At 61.5% G+C, this 23,509-nt stretch overlaps 2 protein-coding genes across 2 annotated transcripts in view; one reads left to right on the top strand and one right to left on the bottom strand.

Moving 5' to 3' along the window:
* The window catches only part of LOC117641188 (atrial natriuretic peptide receptor 1), a 91,744-nt gene that overhangs the window by 18,356 nt on the left and 49,879 nt on the right, over positions 1-23,509 (top strand). The window contains 6 exon segments of the mRNA XM_034378333.1: positions 4,662-4,776; positions 7,402-7,546; positions 9,330-9,516; positions 11,194-11,285; positions 11,554-11,692; positions 11,770-11,851. Coding sequence (XP_034234224.1) covers positions 4,662-4,776; positions 7,402-7,546; positions 9,330-9,516; positions 11,194-11,285; positions 11,554-11,692; positions 11,770-11,851 — 760 coding nt within the window.
* On the bottom strand, positions 14,035-22,849 carry LOC117641160 (hepatocyte nuclear factor 6). The gene is made up of 3 exons (XM_034378297.1): positions 22,449-22,849; positions 16,816-18,312; positions 14,035-16,738 (listed from the first exon to the last, which is right to left on the bottom strand). Exons 2-3 carry the CDS (start codon positions 18,307-18,309, stop codon positions 16,481-16,483), a joined length of 1,752 nt encoding a protein of 583 aa, XP_034234188.1. The 5' UTR covers positions 18,310-18,312; positions 22,449-22,849; the 3' UTR covers positions 14,035-16,480.

The raw sequence follows: 23,509 nt of genomic DNA, 5'->3' as shown, positions 1-23,509 counted from the left end.
GGATTGAATGCGAGGGATGCGAGGCCCGGCCAGTTTAATAATTAGCCGTGCTTCGAGGGCAGCGCAGGGCAGCGCAGGGCAGCTCGGGGCAGCCGCACAAAGACTATACAAACCTGTTGCACCGCGGCCGGCGCGGCCATGCCGGGCCACGCCGCCACACCGCCACACTGGGCATGGCACTTGTTGCGCCGCACTAACGCAGTAACGCAGTAACGGATCAAGACGGACGGCGCGTTTTAATGCCCTTCCGGCCCGCGATACAAAGTTGGTGCGCCGCCGCACCCGCCGCCAATGCCGCTCCCCCTTCGTAATTCCTTTCACTTTGGCCGACTTTCACTTCCCGCGTGCGGCGGGCCCTTTCACTCGAGTGCCTCGCGGGGGAGTGAGCGAGAAAGAGCGAGAGCGAGGGCCAGAGCGACCGACAGACAGACGCACGGACAGACAGACAGACAGACAGGCAGGACAGACAGACAGACAGACAGACAGACACACGGACGGACGGACAGAAAGACAGACAGAAGTGCCGTGGCGGCGGCCAGGAGCAGGGCGCCGCTGGGAACCATGACGCTTGCCGACTTTTCCGTCTCATCGCCAAGTTAGCCATTTATTCATGCGTCCATTTTCGTCGGCGCGGGTTTCGGCGTGGCGCTAAAAGCCCTGCCCGGCGTGCCCGCCCCCTCCCCGCGCGGCTCGCCCACCGTTTGCCTCACGGTCCCCGTCGGTCGCCCCGTCGGTCCCCGTTCCCGGTACGTTCGAGCGGGTCAAGTTAAAGAGGTGTGCCCGTGCGTCTGTCCGCCGCGCCCACGCCCTGCCCCGCCCTGCCCGCGCGGCGCCGTGGTGCGGTACTGTACCAACGGCTTCCATTGGTATAACTGGCTTTGACGGAGGTGTTTGCTCACGCCCCCTTCCCCTTCCCCCCCTCGCCCCCGCCAGCCTCGCGGTGACAGTGAAGTTGTGCGGCACTGTAAGCCCTCGGCAAACTCACTCGGCCTCTGATTAATGCGCCCGAGTGTGCACAGCGCAGCGGTACTGCCAGCAGGGCCCTGCGCACCCGCCTCGCCTCGCCTTGCCTTGTTGTGTCGTTCAAATGTTGGCGCGCCCCGCCCCGCCCCGCCCCGCCCCGCCCCGCCCCGCCCCGCCTCAGAGGCAGGGCCCTGGAATAAACGCGCGGGCGCGTTGTCGTCGACTGACCTGCGGGGCGTTTCCGAACAGTGGTCTCGTCGCGCCGCCACGACTTTTCCAGGCCGACCCGAGGGCCGCGTTCGCAGGGAGGGGGAAAAGAAATTTGCAGCGACGCCGCGAGGTTTCGAACTTGCGCGCGCGGGAGGCTGGAGGGTACGAGTGGAGGGGGTCATTCCCATTGCTCATTCCCTTTGAGGTGGTCGTGGCGGCAAGACCCCCCCCCCCTTTTTCTCCCCCCAGTGGCGTGCAGCGACCGAGACGGCGTGGCGCACGCATCGCTCTGCTGTCCCTCAAACCGGGCTCCCTTGAAATTAACTTGTTTCCGTGAATGTGCGAGCCCTGCCCCCCTCCGCCGTCTTTCTCTCGGGAGCCCCCCTCGGGCTCTAATGGATAAACTTTGGGACGGACGGCATTTTATCTGCCGTTTTGGAGGTGAAAGATTAAATGGAGTCCGCCGGCCTGGCCTCGCCTGCAGCTCTCCCGGGGCCGGGCCGGCCGCGCCGCGTCCCTCGACCATATCGGTTCATCATATCTCGGTACGCTTTGTTCACGGCTCTCAATGCATAGCAGATTCCCAACTCTGTCGTGGCACCTGGTGATGTACTGCCCTTTTCCCCTGAATGGGTCCGACCGCGCGGCCCCTTGTCGCTCTCTCACTCTTTCTCCATCGCCCAAGGCATTTAAAAAATTCCTCGTTCTTCCTTTTTCGTTTTGTGTTTTCACGTTTTCACTTTGGCGCCGCTGCGATACTTTGCCAGGCCGTATAACGCATTTACCTGTTTGACATCGCCTGTTTTTCGGAAAAGGCTTTTCCGCGAAGCGAGCAGGCGGACAGGCAGACGTACAGACAGACAGACTCTCTCCCACACGCGGGCAGAGTCGGGGCGAAGCGAGCAGACGGACAGACAGACAGACTCTCTCCCACACGCGGGCAGAGTCGGGGCGAAGCGAGCAGACGGACAGACAGACAGACTCTCTCCCACACGCGGGCAGAGTCGGGGCGAAGCGAGCAGACGGACAGACAGACAGACAGACAGACTCTCTCCCACACGCGGGCAGAGTCGGGGCGAAGCGAGCAGACGGACAGACAGACAGACTCTCTCCCACACGCGGGCAGAGTCGGGGCGAAGCGAGCAGACGGACAGACAGACAGACTCTCTCCCGCACGCGGGCAGAGTCGGGGCGAAGCGAGCAGACGGACAGACAGACAGACTCTCTCCCACACGCGGGCAGAGTCGGGGCGAAGCGAGCAGACGGACAGACAGACTCTCTCCCACACGCGGGCAGAGGCGGGGCAAAGCGGCCAAACGCGGGGGATCCGAGGGGGATCCGCATGGCAGCGTGAAACGCGACACGGGCGGACCGGCGAGTGGTCGGTCACTGGAGAGAAAGAGGCCAAAAACAGGAGAGGGAAAAAAGCACACAAACTAGAGAGAGGGACCGACGATGGCCTGAAAAGCGGTCGTAAGTTGAGGGTAAATGTTGACACGGGGAGCCACTACCACGGACAGGCTCAGGTTGTCGCGCCGTCAACATTGTCAGTCTCGAGGCCCCCTGCTGTTATTTCCTCCCCTGTTGTTGTCGCGCCTCCTGCTCCTTGCCTCCCGCTTTCCGGCAGTGGGGCTCCGGGCCGCGGGCTGGGCTGCGGGCTGTAAGCTTTGGGTGGAGGGCCCCCGGGCGCGCCGCTGCTGAGGCTGAGGGCAGGTGGGCTGAAAAATGCACGCGCCGGGCTTACGCGAGTGGATGTGTGCAAAGGGACTGGCGGTGATGAGGCGGTTAGTGCTCATATTTCACACCTCGCGGCGCGGCGGGCCGGGCGGGCCGGGCGGGGCGGGGCGGGGGGCTGCCGCTCCCCTCTTTTAAGACACTGAAATAAGTGGCTTAAGTGGCTGGAAGGGGCGCGGGCCCCGAGGGGGTGGGGCGCAGTGCCCTGGCAGTGCCCTGGCGGTGCCCTGGGCCCCGAGGGGGCGCGCTGTAATAACACGGGCCGCGGCATTTTGTAGGAAAAAGTGGCAGGCAGATCAGCGAAAGGCCTGCGAGATTTTAGAGGCTCAAGGGTCCCGGCTGAACTGAACAAGAAAAAGAGGTCATTCTTTGACTCGTGCAAAACGAATGCCGGGCTGCGCTGCGCGCCGTGCCGTTCGCCGCGTCCCTTTCCCGGCACGGTTCAATATCACCGGCTGTCGCGCGAGGCGCGAGGCGACGCGAGGCGACGCGAGGCGCCATGTTGAGTGAAATATATCTGGGAAGAGTGCAATAAGTGAATTCCTCCCGAAGCCTCACGAGCGAACCATCAAGTTCACGGACGACCGGACGCGGCCGGCGCGCTGACGCGTGGCGGGGCCCCCTCCCCTCCCGCGCCCCTCCTGTCGTGCTGCGCGGCGGCGTCAAGGTTCGTGGGCGAGGCTTCGACAGCCTGTTCAAATCGGATTTACATTTTGGTTTCAAACAATTTTACAAGTTTTCACATGCGCGCCGAAAAAAGCTGGCCGTCACACCTTGGCAATACGCGCCCCGCCAGCCGTCCCTTCTGACAATATAATGGACTTTCGTTTAAAAGGTCTGTGTGTGTGGTGTGTGTATGCCCCCCTCCCCCAAGCGGCGGCCCCCTTGACTCGGGTACTACTACTGCTTCCACCCCACTGTCGACGGTGCCAACCTCCTTCGTTCTTGCCAACCCTCCACTCGGCCGCATCCTCACGCTCCGCTAATCCAATTTGGCAATTTCAAAAAGCACATCCAGCCGGCCAGTCCAGGGCTCTAGCCCGGGCCTGCCCCTCGGTCCGCCGATTTCCGTTTCTTTTCTTCCCCCCCCCCTCCCCTCGGTACGGTGGTGGACACAGCACGGCCGGCCGGTGCGTGCCGTGCCGGCCGAGGCCTCAACAGCCTACCGGCTCATTCCGAGAGTCGTTTTCGTCGCTCCGTCTCCCTCGCACTCATGGGTCGTCCCGTCTCGGAGTGAGAGAGACAGAGCGACGAAAACGACTTTCGGAATCGGTGTGCTGGGTGGCCTGGGCAGGGATTGCCGATCCGTCTTCGTGTTTGCGGGTGGCTTCGCAGGCTCCACCGCGGCGGGCCGGACGGATCATCTCATCCCCCCCCCTTTCTGTCTGTCTGTCTGTCTGTCTGTCTGTCTGTCTGTCTGTCTGTCTCTCTCTCTCTCTCTCTCTCTCTCTCTCTCTCTCTCTCTCTCTCTCTCTCTCTCTCTCTCTCTCTCGTTGCGAGCCTCACCTTGCCTTGTTTTGTTGCAGCGGACGCGGTGTGTGGGACAGAGACAGACGGCCGACGACCACGACAACGCGCTCGCGGTCATCCATTGACAAACTTGATGACTCATTTCTTGCAGCTGTATCTTGTGGCCCTTGAAATGTGTGTGTGTGCGTGTGTGTGTCTGTGTGTGTCTGTGTGAGTGAGCACGCGCCGCGGCCAGGCCGTCCCGGGCCGCCCCTTTGTGCTGACGCTGTGCGGTTTTGTTGCAGTCGTGGTGGTGTGCGCCAACCCCAGCACCGTCCGGGAGATCATGCTGGCGGCCGAGGAGCTCAACATGGTGGACAGCGGCGAGTACGTCTTCTTCAACATCGAGCTCTTCAGCAGGTCAGTTTCCACCACGCACCGCGAGGGGCCAGGGACCCGAGCCGAGACTCGGCTCAGCTCAGCGAGAAAGACTCGAAAATCGAGAGGGAATGGGTCGAAGCGGATTGTTGAATGAAAACTTTCTCCTCCCCCGTCACCCACCCCCGAAAAAAAATGGCGTGGATCCTTTGATTTTTGTGCGGAATACCGGACCCGTTTGCAAGACCGTTCCTGCGTTTGGCCTGAACACCAAACAACGACGGGAGAAAGCCGAGGATGCTTTCCGACGCTCGGCTCCAGATGATGACATTTGCGTGGCGCTCCGCTCCTCCTTTTCTCGGACTCGCAAGGCCGCCGACTCGCCTCTCGAGCTCGCTCGCTCCGAGACGACTCCGAGACGACCTTGCCCTCCTTGTCCTTCTCGGCGGTCACTTGACTGCACCGCTCGCGCTGGCCGTGAAGGCCTTGCTCGTTACCTCGGGCTCCAGCTCGGGGAGTGTATTCCCTGAGAGTGCAGACCGCACAGCACAGTGGGCGGAGGCGGTCGAAACTCCGGACGCGTTTCGAGCTCCAGAGTCACTTAACAGGACGCGGACCGGACGTGTGACCCCACCAATGGATTCCTCGTTCGGAGAGCAATCCATTGGTGGGGTCACACGGTGGGTTCGAGTCCCATTTAGCGACTCTGTAGCTCGAAACGCGTCTAGAATTTCGTCCGCCCCTACCGGTTTTCTAGCCCACCGCGCGGAGCGTAGACTCGAGGGAAAGGGATCGGCCGCGGCGGGAACCGCGAGCTTAGTACCCCCACGCCGCGGGCAGCACGCGTGGCCCGCCGCCGCCTGCAGCGCCGTCACTAAAATGTGAAGGGCAGCGCACTTTTGTGAGCGAGCAGCTGTTTTGTTGTAATAATGTTTTCGCCTGTTTGTTGTGTCGGTGTGGCTTGTGTGCGGCCTGTGTGTGCACTGCGCGTACACTGTGCGCACGCCCCCTGACCTTATTGTGTCCGACGGCCGGCCGGGCGGACAGTCGGAGAACACAGCGGTGCCGGGAAGGGCGGCGGCGGCGCGGTGGCGGTGGCTGGCGGCGGATTAAAAGGGCCGACGTGCTTGTCATCATTATGCACGAGGTCCTGCCGTCCGGCCGGCCGGACTGCAGAGCTTCGAGTCCCTCGCCGCACCGGCCGAGCCGTGCCGGTCGCTGAGGCTGCTTCCGAGAGTCGCTTTGGTCGCTCTGTCTCCCTCGCACTGCGAGGCAAAACTCTTCGAGTCAGTCTTCCGCGCGCTGCTTCGCGCTGCTTGCTGCTTGCGTCGGCACAAGTACTTCTTATTCTCCCCCGGACCGCCCCAAGCAGGTTCAGTCCGCCGCGTTTTTGTTTCGGTTCGGTTTCTGTTTTCGTTTTTTTTGTTTTTCGAGTATCGCCCTGCCGGCGCTTTTCAGACTGCGGCGCGGAGCGCCTGTGGTCGGAAGGATAGGCAACCCGTTGCGCAGCGCTGCGTGGCAGGAGCGCTCCGTCTGCTTTGCTGGCTGCTCTCGTGTGTGTGGTGTGTGTGTGTGTGTGTGTGTGTGTGTGTGCGCGCGCGCGCGCGCGTGCGTGTGTGTGTGCGTGTGCGTGTGTGTGCCGCCCTTCCTTTCCGCCGCCGGATTTCGTTTCCGGTCCGCGTTCGGCGTTCCGCCGCATTGTCACCGCCGTCCGGTCGGCCGGGGGGGATGCTGGTTCCTGATTATCGGCGTCGTTGGTCCGGAGGGCGGGTCGTTTTGAATGACAACTTGACAGGGCGGTGCGCCACCGCGCAATGAGGGGATTTGGATGCGGGACGCGAGCGAGCCGCCAGAAAGCAGCATTGATTGTCCGCGTGCATGTGCACATGTCCGGAGGGGCGGGCGCGGGGGTGGGGGACTTGGAATGTGTCCAGTGCTCCTGGTAGTACGTGGGTGGCGGTAGCGGTGACGGCGGGGCACCCACATCCAAGTGCCAGACGGGTGTCGCGTCGCCCCAGTTCGCAGGACCACGACGACCACGATGGCGACGACCGGCGGCGGCGGCCTCAAACTATAAATACGAACATTGCTTCCCCTTGACGGCGTCCTGGTGATAATAGGCGCGGTGACCTCCCCCGCCCCGCCCCGCCCCGCCCCGGCCGGCCGAAGCAGCGAAGCAGGCCGGGCCGTCGGCCACGTCTGGCGGGGGCGGCGGGCGCGGCCCAATAAGTTTGCAAAAGCGGAGCGACAACTCGGTGAACTTTGGCTGCTCGAGTGTCGCCGGAATTGGCAACACTTGCTGCGGTTACTTGAAACTCGGTCCAGATGAACCAACATCCCCCCTCCCCTCCCTCCTCCGCCCACGCCGCGCCTCGCACTCGTTACGCCAAATTGTGGCGCCGAATGTAAATATTCATTCGCTTGCCTTCCACTCGGCCCTAATTATCAATCAACTTCCTGGAGGCGTCTTCGGCCGCCCCGCCCACGCGGCAGTGAGCCTCGCAGTGAGCTTTCTTCCGAGCAGTGCCGTTGCCTTCCACGATGTAGTTCGCGACGCGCGTTAAGGGTTTGCCTAGTCCTCTGTGACATGGTCGCAGTGCCCCGCCTCGCTTCGCGGATTCGGCTAGGCTAGTCTTTTGTTTCTTCAACTTGGTGTTTTGCCCGCAGCATGGACCGCAACCGCTTCAAGCCGTGGCACGCGGAGGGCGACACGGACGAGCGCAACGCCCGCGCCAGGAAGGCCTACTCGGCGCTGCTCACCGTCACCGCCAGGACGCCGGACAACGAGTCCTACCGGAACTTCTCCAACGAGGTGAGTCCGGCGGAGGCCAGTGGAGGCCAGCAAGCGCTAGCGAAGCCGCAGCCGTGGGCGAGGAGCCAGCCCGATCTGACCCGGCAGGCCGGCCAGGCCGGCAGGGACAAACAGGCTGTAGTTAATAACCCTGTTAGTGCTCTTGGGCGGTGGCCAGGCCAGCCTTCGGGCCAGGAGGCCAGGCCGCCAGGCCGGCCTCGACCGACGGGAGTATAACCTTTAATGCTGTTGCATGGCCGCACCTTGGAGGCCGGGGCCGGCGTGAGGCCGTCTAACTTTGTAAATCTGGATGGGGACTCGGCTGTTTTAGCCCCCTGCTGTGTCCACAAATAAGCCACGCCCCGCCCCGCCCCGTTCCAGCGGAGGCGGGCCAAACTTATTGGGGCACCGTCGTCACATCTTGCCTTTCTGCAAGGGTCGGACGGCGTTATCAGATTCGCAGTCCAACTTACCTCTGACCGGCCTTACTGTGACGCAGGGCCTGTCTTGGCAGCGGGGCCCCGCGCGCGGCCAGGGAGGGCGGGCAACTTATTGGAAGTGTCCCGTTCGTCAGCCCTGCCTTCTGCAGTGTGGCCGGCGTCTAATGCAGTTTATGACGGTCTACTGTGCCGGGATTCGGGCGCCGCTCCCGGCACACAGGCCACTTGCCCTGTGAATCCTTTGCGCCACGCGGTGCGCCGCGCCATGCTGAGGGTCGCTCGCTAACTCGGCCGGAACGCCGTAAAATGCAGAGAAATGCCATCGCTGTGCTGCGAGAGGCGCTTTGTCTGTCTGTCTCCGGCCACGTCAGCCCCTGTATGGTCTATTTAAGGGCGTCATCCCCGACTCCCTGAACGTTCTGCGGCTCGGCCCAGTTGCATGGATCGAAATAACCAGGCCGATGGGACCGATCTCTTTCGGCGCGTCCCTTTATTTTGGCGGCTGCCCTGCCTTTGCGTGCCGAGTGCCTCGTTGGTGAGGTGGCGCCGCGAGCCGTGCTAAGCCGAGTCCCAAGTCCGGTCCCGAGCACAGCACGGCCGACCGTGGAGTGTGGAGGCTGCTGATGCGAGCCCCTCGATAAGGCGGGGAATCAGGTAATGACTCCGCCAGCATTAATCAATGTGTCGCTGCAGTGCTTCATGCCCTCTCTTTTGCCCTTCCGCCCCCGCCTTTCGGGGCTCTGGGCCTTGGAGCGAGCTGGACCCTCCCGTCGTGTGGGGACCAACCACCCTTGGAGTGGACACATACCAGGGAGTTGGATTGTACCACTCGACCTCCGCCCTGATCCTCCAGCGCCCCCTCTCTTGATTCCCCCCCCCGTTATCCCCCCTTGATGCAAAGGAGACTGGGCAGGTGAGGGGCCCCTGACCACTGGTCCACTGGTCCCCGACCGCCCCGCCTGGGTTATTTATCGACTCGTATTATGCTGCAGACTGATTCCGAGAGTCGTTTTCGTCGCTCTGTCCCTCTCGCACTCATGGCGCGTCGCGTATTGGTGCGAGAGAGACAGAGCGACGGAGACGACTCTCGGAATCAACCCGCTGGCGGTGGCCCTGCCTGTGGCCCTGCCTGTGGCCCTGCCTGGGGCGCTCGGTCCCAGCCCCGGCCCGGTGAGGCGCCGCCGGGGACGTCGCGGTGTGTCGAGGCATCAATCAAAGGGCTTGCTGGCGGTGCTGGCGTTCCGGCCAGCCACCTCGGCGGTGACACCGCTTGCCTTTACCTGCCTTTACCGCCATTTGTCGCCTGGCTGGCCGCCCCGGCCACTCGTTCGCCTACACTGTTTGCCTGTTCGTGCATGTTGCAGGTGAAGGAGGTGGCGCGCGAGAAGTACAACTACACGTTCGGGCCCGCCCCCGTGTCGGCCTTCGTCTCGGCCTTCTACGACGCGGTGCTGCTGTACGCGCTGGCGCTCAACGAGACGGTGGAGCAGGGCGGCGACCCGCACGACGGCAAGGCCATCACGGAGCGCATGTGGAACCGCACTTTCAACGGTGAGTCCAGGCAGCCGAGCGCCCTCCGACGCGGCCGGCGGCGCGGACGGCCCGAGTTCGAGCCCCGGTTCATTATCGCGCGTTGTTTGCCTTCGTAATGGCATCATCGCCCCGAGACTCCATCGCCGTATTTCTTTCCCGTTTTGCTACACTCCAGTGGCGCAGCCTCGACGAGGAGCCCTCTGGAGGAGGGTCTGGAAGGCTGGAAGTGGGTGGAGTGGACCTGGAGAAGGAGCGGCCGAGGCTGGCTTCGTTATGCCGTACTACAACCGGCCGTGCGAGGCCGGAAAAGAGCCGCCCGGAATGTGGCGTACTTCCGGCACTCCATGCCCGCCCCGCCCCGCCCCGCCCCGCCCCGCCCCCCAAAGCCAGCAGCAGGCGTTTGATGGCGGCCAGAGGGCCGCCGGAGAGAGGCCAAAACTTTTGTAGAGCGGATTGGCAATAGTGTTACTCCCGCCTTGGGGAGGGAGGGGGCGGGGTGACCGATGCTGCTTCGGCGAAGCGTAGCGAGCGAGTCGTCGTCGTGGTGGTCGTCGTCGGGGACCTCGGCCGGGGCCGCGCCGCCCCCGCTGCCTAACTACGCGAAACTTGGCCAGCGGCGGCGGCTGCGGCGCATCTCAGTGAAACCTCTTTTCTATTATCCTCGTGCCGAGTGGGCGCGGCGCAAGCAGGGCGCAAGGCGGGGCGGGGCGGGCCTACAGCGCCATCTCCGGCCAGCCTCAAAAAATATGCACGAATTTGTTTTTATCGCCTGCCGCCCCTGACCCTGGCCGCCCCGAGTCGCTCGGTGCAATTGGACGCGCCAAAGCAGCAGCAGAAGGCCCTCGTCTCGGTGCCCTTCCCGCCGTCCAGGCCGCTGCAGGGCCCTGCAGGGGTCCGCTGCCTTGGGGGCGCCCATGAACGCCCTTTATTCTCGACCGTCCCGCTTTAAGGACCGTCCACGCACTCGGCCGCAACGCGCAGCGACGCAAAGCGACGCGCTCCGCTTATGAGTCGTTTACGCCGCGCCGCCGCCGCGGCAAACTCGCCAAGCGGACAGCGAAGCGGACTGGGCAGACTTTCCGACCGAACGTGGCGCGTGGGTTCGAATCCCCGCGGAACAATGTTTTTATTGCGCGGCTCGCTCCGCCTGCTCCGCGTGGCCGTCATCGCCATCGTCATCGCCATCGCCGTGGAGCATGCAGCCAGGCGGACCGGCGCGCCACTCTCAAAAGTTTGTACGCCTCATTATTTTGGGGGCAAGCTGCTTCGGTGTGCCGGGGCACGGCGGGGCGGGGTGGGGCGGGGCGGGGCGGGGCGAGGTCGCGCTGCAAGACAAACTCGCCGATGAGGCAAACACGCTGAATTAATGTTCCTTCCGACTCGAGGGATGTTTGTAATGAATGAGAGCGACGTGTACAACCTCTGCTTTTCCGCCAGCAGGGCTGCTTTTCCCATTAATTTTTTTCTCTCTTCGTTGATCGGCAATCTCCTCCTCCTCCGCCTCCTCCTGTCGGGCTTCTGACTTCGGGGAACGCGTTTGTCGCGCCGAGGCGTGTGCGGGGCAGCCAGGGGCAGCACGGCCTGTCAAGGCCCGCCCTCGCACCGACGCTGCTGCCGACGCTCCGTACGCCACTACAGTACACTGTCGCGCCACGGCGTCACGTGTCCCAAGAAAGCCTTGCCGCGCTGTTGCAGGAATCTCCGGGGACGTCAAGATGGACTCCAACGGCGACAGGATCGCCGACTACTCGCTGCTCGACATGGACCCCGAGACGGGGGAGTTCAAGGTAGGCTGGCGGGGTTTGCGGCGGGGTTCGCTGCGGATGCGTGTATCCGCCAATCCCGGTGGCTGCGGCCGGTGGGAGGGGGAAGGGGGGGGAGTTAATTGACACACTCGGCAACAGACCGGTGTGCTTCTCCTCTCTGCTTCCGGGCCAGCGCAGCCAGCGGGAGGCTCAGCCCACCGCAGGCCCTCCTTGTTTTTGTTTGCTTATTAATTCCATTTTCTGCTGTTTATTTTTCAAACTGTGGCGCTGTTTGTTGTCGTCCCCGCAGATCGTGGCCAACTACATCGGCGGCAAGCACAAGCTGGAGTACGTGGAGGACAGGCAGATACACTGGTCGGGCGGCCGCACCACGCCCCCCGCCGACACGCCCCTGTGCGGCTTCGACGGCAGCCTGTGCCCCGATAACGGTCAGTGTTGTTGTTGTTGTTGCCGGGCCGTCGCCACCCCTGTTGTCGCTCAATGTTTGTTGTTGTTGTTGTTGCAGCGCTGCCGGGGTACGCCATCCTCAGCATGGTGCTGAGCTCCGTGGTGGTGGTACTGGCCGTGGCGTCCTTCTTCATATTCAGGTACGTGGGCCGCCGCCTGGAGATCGCGTGACTGCGGGACGCCGGCCACTGCCTTGACGGCGACAGAATGCGCGCCCTCTGCCGCGCCGTCGGCCGCCCCGTCCGCCCCGGCCGCCCCGTCGGCCGCCTTCTTGACCTCCTTTCGGGCGCGCGGACGGGCCCGACTCGGACTGGGCGTGGGCGAGCGAACCTCTATCACTCCAGACTAACATCGCTCACCTCATCCCCGGCCTGCCTGTAACTCGAGCCTTGTTGCCGCCCTGCCGCCCCCGTTTTCGCGCAGTGTGTGCCCGGGGCCCCGAGGGCCTGCCGCGCCTGCCCCTGCTTCGCACTGAACCTGTCATCGCGGCGACGCGGCGGCAGGCAGAAAAGAGACCAAGTCCGGTCGGGAAATCATTTCGTTTGGGACAGCCTGTAATTCCATTTAGCTTCTTGGCACCTGATTTTCGCGGCGGCCCGATCAATACAGTTGTAGCGAGTGGTCGGACGTCTTTTCACCACCCTATTCCATCTTGCCATTTTGTTCGTATTGCCCGTTCTCTGTTTCTCTCGGTCCCTTTTTGTCCAAAGTGTGCGAAGCAGTGCCATCGGCGCCTTCCTAATATCCCTGATGCCCCGCGGCCTAGTGACACAACCCTCTTTGTTTTTCACTGTGCAGTGCGAAGCGCTCCCTAGCATTCTTCGCGTAGCGCCGAGAGCGGAGTAAGGAAATTTGTAGGCCCGGATTTGAACCGCTGACCTCAGGGGCAGAGCGCGGCGTCCTGGCCCCTCGGCCGTGGCTGCGTCGCGGCGACGTGCGCGCTGCTCGGCGGGCTGGCCGCGCGTTTTATGGTTTACTTGTCTGGATCCTGGGCGGCTGCGGCGCCACGGCCGTTCTGCCCGTTGGTTTTATGCTCCTCGTCAATGATTGGAAGCAGTGGCGTGGCTGACTCGGCGCGGCGGAGTGCCGAAGTGGCCCTGAATGAGTACCTGAAATGTGTTGTGGTAGTTGTTGGCGCCTTTTCGCTCTCCAATCGGCGAATTTCGAAGGAGACACAAACTTAGTTGTTTCGTCGTCGATCCATAATTGTACTATCACTTGGAACGTGGCCTGGAGCACTTTCCTCCTACATTATGTACACTTCATATTATTTACACGACGTGTGTGGACGCGAGGCGCCTGCGTGCTCCAAGGCGAGGCGGCACGAAATATGTATGCAGTGTGCCGAGCTGTGCAATGTTTTGTCTCTCTCAGTCTAGCACTTACAGCACAATTGTCACGCACGTTCTGTCACATGCTAGCTCGTTTTGAATTATGATGATTTCCTTCCCCTCCACGCTCGCCAGCCCCTAGCGTGGCGGTAGCCCCTGCGCGAGAGACTCTAATGCGGGGACGTCCTTTACAGAGACCCCACGTGTCGAGGGGAGGGAGGGTGACCGGAGCCGCTATACTCCGCGCATTGGAAGGGTGCGTGACAGCGATACCCCGCGCGCTGGGCGCAGGAGGGTGGCTGCGATACCCCGCGCGCCGCCAGAGGGGAGGGTGGCTGCGATACCCCGCGCGCCGCCAGAGGGCAGGGTGGCTGCGATACCCCGCGCGCCGCCACAGGGGAGGGTGGCTGCGATACCCAGTAATGCACGCGGTCCCTCTGGGGGAGGGCGGCCAGAATAACTTTTGGAACTTGGAGCGTCCGTCTTCCGCATCCTGAGTTGCGTTTGCCGTCTTTCCTTCTCGAGGGGAAAACTCGGCGTGCTCTCTCATTGTTTCCGCCCTCGGCTCCGTGTTTCGCTGCGTTTCGCGGCGTTTCGCGGCGTTTCGCCGGGCTGTTGATCTCGGTTCTAATTAGGCCTGGAGGCAGGTTGCCCCTCGCTCCCCCAGTGCCTTAGCCGGCCTCCACCCCTCCCAAATGGCGTTTTCTTCTCGCGGCCTTTTTCCTCGCTTATGTCGCGTCGAGCGCGGCACACTACACTGCGGGGAATGAGACCTCGGAACGCGTCGCCCGCCGCCCGGAGGATAGCAACGCGCTGTTTACCTCGCACCCACCCCTCGCTACGTCGCGACTCCCCGCTACACTGTTGGGAAAGTCTGAAAGCGCCGCGCTTGAAAGCCGAGTGAATTGAACGGGGCTGCCTTTCATGTCTCGGGGCCGGGCAGCAGTGGAGGGGCTCCTCGCTGTGTGTATCAAGGAAATAAAAGCGTTGAGTTTCGTGAACATTTTTTTATTTTTTTCCTGAGGTCAAATCAACAAAGTAGTCTAAGCTGGACTTCTGCCAGGAAATACTCTTCAAACGGTGAAACACGCCGAGGGAAGGCGAGCGCGATCATTTCGCTAATTAGAAAAGATACGGCACTTTGTTTGATAAAAATTAATCATATGTGCGATTTGCTGAAAAGTTAATTTCAGTCGTGGGTCAATACTGGGCTGTAAGATACATCCATTAATTTATGGACTCATTTCTTCAGGTTAAATCAAAGTTTCCATTTTTAAATATCGCAGAGGTTTAATTTGTGTTATTGCTAAAGACAGCATCAGTTTATAACAAGTAGTGCTGAATCATAGCGAGCGTTTGTTTTTTAAAGTAACAACTGCCTCTTTGCATCCATATGCGATTGTAGGATTTTGAAGCGGCGCATCTTACATGCAATCTCGGTGGTTAGCCTTAAAATCACAAAGTCATACGCTTCGCTGGTCTGGCGTATATTCACACAATGTCACACGTTTTGACTAGATAAATATTGCACATGTGCGTAACAGTCCGTGTGAATGGCCTCTGTGTACCATCTCGCTATAATTCATACACCCGCATTAACACTAGAGTTTGAAAGTCTATGTACACTCAAAACAATACTTTTTAAATGCCGCCCAGGGGGGCGTTTAACAACAATGTTCAACCAAAGCATTGCGGCAAACGAATACAAATAAATACCTTTCAGACTCTATTTCAGAATGCGTGATAGACAACTTCAAACAAAAACAAGTACACCTATGGTATAAATAAATAAATAATATAATAAATTACGTACACAAATACATAAACACTGTGGAATGGTAAAGATCTAAGTGGAATCTTAAGAAAATGAACTCACTTTGATCACATAAAACAGTATGTACACAACAGGTCAATACAAGATTGGTACGAAAATGAGTTACTCTAAAAAAGTCAACCAACATAACACTCTGTTCTGACTATATTGCTGACTATCAAATCGAATGTGGTGTGCCTGTGTCTCTTATTACACACGTGAACAGAATAATGCTAAGTCACACAAATGAGTATTCGGCTAGAAAGCAAGTAATTAAAGATACAGGCCTCCACACCGGAGAGAGAGAGAAGCTAAGCTCTTTTTCGCGATAATGGGGTCCTCTTAATTAAATCAGAAGTGACATGTCTACACAAGGAATTTTTCTATTATGATTAGTTGATATGAATTTAAGTATCATTTGGGAAGGGCACTTGATTGCGATAGGATTCAAAAAATTACGTAAAGTATAACTTCAGCAAGACTTAAGTTGCTATTGTCATTCCCAGCCCTATAAGCGCTCCAGCGAAAATGACTTTATCAAAAGATATACTTAAGAAGCGTAAGTGCGTCTTGGAGGACACGCGTACTCAGGGGCATAAGCTGCCACTCTATCTCTCTGCCTCAACAATGTCTCCAATTCATCTATTCTTCTAAACTTTCTCTTATTGTGTCAGATATCAGCACGATAGACTAAGTCAGTGGCATCAGTACTTCTACTTTAAGTAGAGAAAAGTCCGCCTCTATAAAAATGGCTTAACCAAAGACGTTCGAGTCGTCATTAACAAAACTATCAAGTACAGAAATTCTATTCTTACAAAGTTTGTCCCACTGACAACGTGCAGGCTGAGCTTTTATCTGTCACATTTCTCCAGCAGGATAGTCTTCTAGCAAAGATAGCTAGTCAATTACACTTGCTCCAATCTCACCGTCTCACATATTTATTGTCTACTTGCATTTTCCTATTTTAAAAATAATTCACCTAGGAATGTAAAGTTCCTTGATAAAAATTTTCCTTTACTATACTCTGTTTAGCGATTTGGATTAGAAATTATCTGGACTAGATCAGTTCACTCTCCTAGAAATCAGGAAATGACTCAACAAAATAAACTAGACAATGCGCACAAAGTGATTGCAAAGTGTATATTGCAGAGAAGGTCACAACACACTAACAAGGCTTTCCAATAAAGAAAACTCAATACCCTACTTCTTCAAACTTAAATAATAATAAGACGCGCCCGTAAGTCGGGAAACACAGCTTTTTTGACCAGATTGGTTCGAAACATCAGTCCTAATTGTGACTAGAAACTCGTTGAGTGACGAGGAACGCGGCAAAAAAAGAGGAGAAACAGAGGGCGTCCTCGCCTTGACTACGTTAGAAGACGTCCTAACCAATACTCTTCACATACAGGCACACACGCACATGCACGCACACACGCTCACTCTCGCACACGGGGGGTTGGCACGGGGCAACCCTGCTACTCCAAGACACGACAGACACACAGAGAGGACGAGACCGGTGGGGCCCACAATCCCCACCCCCGTCCCCTGCCCCCTGCCCATCCACCAACAACCACAAGCGCTCACATGAACACCAGGTGCTGCTCTTCGGAGTAGCCGGCGTCTGGTCACAAGTCCTGCTGGAGGTCGTCGTGAAGGTCCGGGTGCAGGTCGGACTGCAGGCCGCTTAGCGAGCCACCGTCCGAGAGCACCGAGTCAATGTTGGAGCCGTCGTCGTGGTCCAAGTGGTGGTGCAGCGTGTGCATGGACTGCGGCTGGTCCTCGTCGATGTCCTCCCGCCACTTGTCCATGGAGCGGCGCCGCGCGTTCATGAAGAAGTTGCCCACGGTCGTGGGTTCGAGCCCCAGCTGCCGCGCGATCGTCACCTGGGCAAGGAGAAGCCGTGGTTAGAACAAGAGATTCGAATGCCAAAAGGTCGGTGCGGTTGGCCAGGCGCGCTTACCTGCATCTCCTTGGACGGCCTCTTGGTCTCCTTGAAGATGGCCTGCAGGGTGCGCCTCTGCAGGTCGGTGAAGACGAGGCGGGGCTTCTTGTGCACGGTGCCGGACGACTCGGAGTCGCTGTCGGCGTCCTCGCCGGGCCGGCGCCGCGACGGCTTCTGCTGCGGCACCTGGGCGGCGGCGAGGCGCAGCGCCGACATGCGCTGCAGCTCGGGCTCCTGCAGCCACTTCCACATGCGGCGGAACGTCTCGCGGCCCGACTTGAGCTTGGACCAGGGCTTGGGGTTGCGCAGCAGGTCGCTGAGCGTGCCCTGCGACCGGCACAGCACGCGCTGCGCGAAGATGGCCTGCGGGATGGAGTAGCGCTTGAGCTCGGCCGAGATGCGCTGCGCCAGGTCCTTGGTGTTGATCTCCTCCATGTCGGGCGGCATCGGCGACAGCGCCCCGCCCGACGCGCTGCTGCTGCCCGGGCTGACCGCGGCGGCCGGCGGCGACACGATGGTGGTGACGGGCGCCGGCGCCGGCGTGGTCAGCGCGGGCACGTGGCGCACCACCACGGTCGTGGGCTGCGACACGGTCTGCACGGTCTGCACCGGCACGCTCTGCATGGGCAGCAGCGTGGGCGCCGAGCTGACCACCACCAGCCCGTCGTGCGACGACAGCGACGTGACGCCGTTGATGGTGGCCACCTGCAGCGCGGGCTGCAGGGCGGGCTGCAGCGAGGGCGCCCCGCCGTACACGATCACGTTGGTGTCCTGGCTGAGGGTCGTGTTGTCCACGGCGTAGTCCACCGTGTCGTAGTTGGAGGGCGACAGCGAGTTCGTCGGCGAGGCCAGCCCGTTGTGGCCCTGGCTGTAGCCGCTCTGCGGCGTCAGCGGGCCGTTGTCGTCCACCTCGTGGGGGATCTCGATGGAGACGAGGTCGTGGCCGGGCGACGAGGCGTAGTGGTGCGGCGGCGACATGCTCAGCGAGGACATCTTGTCGTAGCCGTAGGGAGAGCCCAGGACCGTGAAGGACCCGTACGCCGCGAACTTGTCCGCCGAGATGGTGGAGATGGGTGGCAGCGGCTGCAGCGGCGTGAGCGTCGCGTAGGACGACGACGTCGGGCTGTACCGCGACGGCGACAAGTTGATGGACGTGAGCGTCTGGTACGTGGGCTCCGTGTCCAGGAGGTTGTCCGAGCCCGGCGACTGGGAGGCCGGGCTCAGGAACTGCGAGTCCGAGTCATTGTCGTCGGGCGGCGGCACGATCACGGACAGGCACTCCTGCTTGTGGTGGAGGTGGCCCTGGTGGCCCGGGTGGCCGTGGTGGTGGTCCAGGTCGGCGTCGAGCTGGTCCTCCTCCCCCGCTGAGCCCTCGTCGTCCTCCTCATCCTTGAGGTCGTGGCCCCCTAGCGGGCCACCCAGGCCCCCCGCCAGGCCGCGGTGCGCCCCCGCGGACCGAACCGACGGCGACATGACGTCCGTGTGTCCGTCAGCAGTAGCCATCAGCCCCATCACCTGCAAGCACACCAAATGCGTTAGATTGGACCCAAACCGAGTATATGTGTGTTCGCCGCGCGCTCGACTGGAAATCTGAAAGGTTGGCCGGCGGCTTTGCTCGTCTCCGCAGACATGGGGTTCAGAGTTCAAATACTGGCTGGCGGTCGGCGTTTTGGCTCGTCTTGGGCAAAATGTCCGGCTTTGCGGAATGTTGAATTAGGTCGAGAGGGTGTAGCAGGGAGGGTGTAGCGCGATGCGGCGCGGCGAGGGTGTAGCAGGTGGGGGACGCCGTGCAGCGCCGTGCCGTGCCACGGCCGTGGCGTGCCGCGCCACGCCGGTCGCGGGGGTGGGGCGGGTGGAGCGGGGTGGCGCTCGGGCGGGGGTGGCGTCAGAGGGTGGCGTGGAGGGGCGCCAGAAAATCGATACGGCGCATGGGGTGAGCGAGGCAGCATGGCACGGCCCAGTCCTCCCTGCCTCGCGTCCCCAGCCCGCGTCCCCGGCCTGCCAGCCCCGCCAGCCCGGCAGCCAGCAAGCATTTGCTTCACGGAGACAATGCTACTGCTGCTGCTAGGCCCTAGTGGCGCGGGGCATGCCACGGCACGGCCTCTAGAAGCACTAAGCACCGTGCGGCGCTGCCAGCCCGGCAAAGTGAACAAGCAGGGCCCCGCCAGCCGCCAGGATGCGCTAGCGAGCCGCGCGGACGAAAAAAAACGCCAAGGCGCCGGTGGGATTCGAACCCCGGCTCCGAGGCATCGGCGCACGCTACGCACCGATAGTACGCGCCGTGGATCAGCTGAGCCGCCGGGCGACCTTCCCCCACCCCATCCCCGCTCGATCAAAGAGTCAGTCTGATTCAGCCGGTCCATGGCGGTACCCCATAAGAGGCAACGAAGGCCGCTCCATGGAGGCCGCTCCATGGACCCAGCGAGCGAGAGTGCCAGAGCGAGAGAGCGAGAGGGGCCGAGAGCGAGCGAGCCGGCATTGTGTGTTTATGTGCGAACAGCTGACTACGGTATGGATCGCAAATTGAATCGATAGTTCGACCAAGCTCAGCTGTGAGACGGCGGCGTGGCGGGCGGGGCGCCGCGGGTGTCTCCCTCCCTCTGGACCGACCGGGCCGCCACGCCACGCCGGGCCGCCACGCTCGGCGCGCAGCGCAGAGCAGCGTGTACCCGGCCCGGTTCGAATCCCAACGCCGCCGTGGCGTTTCGAGACGCTGTGGCCGCGCTCAGCACTTAGCCGCTCCCCTCGCAGCTCCGCGGCCCTCTCTCCCCTCGTCCCTCCCTTCCTCCCCGTCCCTCCCTCACCCTCCCTCCCTCTCCCTCCCTCTCCCTCCTCCCCGACTCACTCCTTCCACCCGATGACCCCCCGCGAGGGTCGGCCGGGGAGGGTTGGCTGGCAGCACTGCCGGCGCGGCCTCGGCGAAGAAAACTGGTCATGTCTGTGGAGTTGAAACGAGTTGGAAGGAGGCGGGCTGGGTACCAAGGGTCCCGTGGGACGCGGGTTCGAGTCCTCGCACGGGGCTGGTGCGGCTGGCGCGCCAGGCTCCACGACGTTGGGGCTGGTGGCTGTGCCGTATCTTTGTATCTGGCTTTTCATGGCGGCGAAACAAGAGAGTGAACCGGAGAGTGATTGGGGCCTGGCGGTGCTGGCGGCGTGCACAATGCCGCATGGCACGCCGCTCGCAGCGCAAGGCAACGCCGCCCGTCCGGCGCAGTGAGTGATGAAACTGCGCGGCGGCGTGCTAAGTGCGGCTCCAGGGCTTCCAGGGCTTCCAGGACGGCCGAATGCGAGCGAATGTGACCCACCGCCAAACGGCAAATGAACTGGGGCGCGTGGCAGTGCGTGGCACGCCGTGGCACGCCGTGGCAGTGCGTGGCAGGCCGTGGCACGCCGTGCCGAGCTGCCCATCGATTGGTCGAGACCCTGACGCGCGCAATAAGGCCGGCGATAGCCGTGGCCCGCCGTGTTCGGCCGTGTACAGTAGCAGTACCATCTCCAGATCCCTGTCCGGGACCTTTTTGTCCAGGAGCCGCGCGGCGCCGCCCCGATGACGCTGATGGGGTTACGTCCGCCAGCCAGCTCCCCGACGGCACCCTCCCCTGCGCAGGTACACCCCCTCCTCGTCGTCGTGAGTGTGTCTGTGTGTGTGTGTGGCGGTGCGTGCGACAATGAGCAACAACACAGTGTAGTTATTGGGTGTTGAAAAGGTGACGAGGGTGCGGGCCCTTTGTAAGGTGTTTCTGTGAGAGCGGCGGTGCCGTCCCTCGCCCCGCCGCGCACACTCTCTCTGTCTCTCTCTTTCTCCCTGGCTCGCTCGACGGCAAATCGGGGTCTTTTTTGTGCTCCAGATTTAGCTACTAACGTCAAGTACTTGTGAATAAGCTCCCTCACGCGTGTCCGCCTTTCGAGTGGCAATCCGTTAGCGCCCGTCTTCCCAGGATGGCCCAGGCAGGACGGGGCAGGACGCAGGACATCGCGTACGTGAGGATGCCGGTGGGAATCACTCCCCTCCCCGTCCCCCTCCCCGCTTCCTACCTCAATTCAATCCCGCACCCCGCCCACGCCCGCCCCTCCCCTCCGAAACCACACATCTGCTTTAGAGCAGGCACGTGCGCGCCGCCCCCTCCCCTCCCCTCGCCTGGCGGCTGGACGGCGTCCCGTCCCCCTCGCGGCACTACAGCGAGGAGCGTACGACGCGTATCGCTGAGCCTTTTAAAAGTTGCCAAGGTGACGGCCTGTCGCGGACCTGTCGCCGCCGCTCCGCGGGACGGTGCAGTGAGACTGCCCACACTATGCAGAGAACAGTGTCGCAGTCGGCGTGGTCCCAACCACCGGCTGCCGCGCATTCAGCTTCCCGCGAGCCGAAGGCCGGCAGGCTGATTCCGCGAGCACTGCTTTTGTGTCTGTCTCCCTCGCACCCGCACGGGACGCCCCATGAGTGCGAGAGAGACAGCGCGACTGGAGCAGTGCGCGGAGGCAGCCTGGCTGTTGGCGCTTGTTTGCCGGTCTGCAAGGCCGGCTGAATCACGCGTGTGTGAATCCGATCCGGCGTCCCATTTTTTCGCGTGTACCGCGCTGTCTGGTGCGCTCGGCGCGGCGCAGCGTGCAGGGTGCGGCTCAGGGTTTGTTCACCCCTAGGAATCGCGCCGACCGTTGCGCGCCGCGGAGCGCTGCATGTCACGTGGCTTTCCCTTCCTTGCGGAGCGAGAGAGAGAGGAGAGAGAGAGAGAGAGAGAGAGAGAGAGAGAGAGAGAGAGAGAGAGAGAGAGAGAGAGAGAGAGAGAGAAGGCTCGGCGTGGCCGCAGGACCGTGGTCCAAGCCTCGTCGCGTGATAACTTGAACCCCTTGCCAATCCAGGCGTGAAGGTACACTGCCGAAGATACGACTCGTAATGGTTATTATGTTTTGAAGTATATTTTTTCGGGTATTTTTTTAAGTATTGTAGGTTAAATCTTGAGAGAACGGCTTAAAGCTACATTTCAAAAAAAAATCTTGTCAAAATTTCTAAAAAAAAAAAAAAAAAAAAAAAAAAAAAGAAAAAAGACAACAAGATTGCGATACTATCTCCTTTTCCAAATAATTTTTTTCTGCATGTCGACGCGGTATTTCTGGTCTGGTCCACGCTGCCGCTTGCTTCACGAGCGGATCGCCTTAGCGCCACCGGTATTCAAACTGTGGCCTTCCTCCAATGGGGGGGGCCTGGGGGCGGCCTGGGGCGGCAGCTGCAGTGTGGCGGTTGGGCTGACGGGTACCGCACCGCGAGCGCCGCGCGTACCGCACGAGGTACCTTCCGAACATCTGTCGAGGGGGGAGCTGGCGGGGCAGGCGGGGCCGGCCCGCCGGAGGAGGGGAGGGGGAGGGGAGGGGGAGGAGGCCGCGGTGACGCGCGTAGGGGAGTAAACGAACAGCTGATGCTCCACAAAAGAAAGCTGTAACTCAGCGCATGTGATCTAAACAGGTTGGGCTGGCAGCGTCTGCCTGTATTAAATAAATAGCCCCCACACAGAGGAAGATGAATGGATGTGTGCCGAGGCCGACGGGACCGGAGTCAGCCCGGTCCGGCCGCGTGAACGTCCCACGGGGAACGTCCGGACATTTAGTCGGCGGAACGTTAGAGAGAGAAAGAAGATTAGCGGGGAGTCGCTGCTTACATTCGCTTGGCGACGAGTGCGCCTGACCCCCTGCGGGGCCCCCGGTGGTGGTGCGGCCTAGCGCGACCGAGGTGGCGCTGGACGTGCTTGGGCTGCTTCAGCGGCGACGGCAGGGACAGGGTCTTCGGCGGTGCACGTAATCCACGTAATCCATGACGCCGCGCGGCCTGCCTCGCACACTCGACCGAGTACTCGACGCACTAGTCGGCCTCATGGTGGCCCTCGTCGTCACCACGCGCCGCCGCGTACCGCGCACATGGCCGTGTAGTACTCGCTGCACTTGTGGGCCTCTCTGCGCCCCGCGTCGGCCTCGACTCGCCCGGTCCGGTCGCGCCGCTGGTCCGGTGTCGTCTGGCAGAGCGGGCACTGCGGGCAGGCCGGAGCCTTGCTTGCCTTGCTTGGCCAGGCTGGGCCTGCACTGCGTAGCACTGCGCATGCCAGCCGAGGCCTTCTCGTACTCCGCCACTCCGCCACTGTGGCCGTGGCGCGCTCTGGCGGCCGTGTCGCGCACCGCGCACCCCGCTCCCTCCCCCGGCGGTGGTTCCGGCCCCGGCCCGGCGCCGCGCGCCGCGGCCACCCCCGAGATGTGTCTTCCAGCGTATGCGCGGCGGGGCGGCGGCGCGGCGGCCCAGCCACTGGACCTGGACGTTTGTGTCATTTTTCCTGTTATTTTTTCTGCGCGGACTGTCCGTTGAGAATGAGACGTGCGAGGCTGCGAGCGATGCCGACTGTCGGCTCCATTTCCGCCGCTTTGTCCGCACGTCGGATCGGAAGGTGACAAAGGCGACGCTTCTCCCTCCCTGACAGTGCACGCACGCGGCGCCTCGCGCTGCCAGCACTGCCAGTGTAGGCTCTGTCTTATCGCGTCGCCCATTTCCTTCTTTGCACTTGACCTGCCCCATCCCACACCGCACTGCTGCAAGGCCGATTCGGCCGGGTTCCGCCAGGTTCGGTCCTCGGCGTCGGCGAGCTCGGCGAGGGGACAGGGGAGCACTCTCCGACCTACAGCAGGGCAACACGGCTCTGCACGGCCCACTGACCCCCGCGGTGGTGGTGCTGAG

This window comes from Thrips palmi, unplaced genomic scaffold, assembly GCF_012932325.1.
Source record: "Thrips palmi isolate BJ-2018 unplaced genomic scaffold, TpBJ-2018v1 HiC_scaffold_15, whole genome shotgun sequence".
Taxonomy (NCBI): domain Eukaryota; kingdom Metazoa; phylum Arthropoda; class Insecta; order Thysanoptera; family Thripidae; genus Thrips; species Thrips palmi.
Note: the sequence above shows the minus strand (reverse complement) of the source record. Positions and strands in the feature narration are given on the sequence as shown.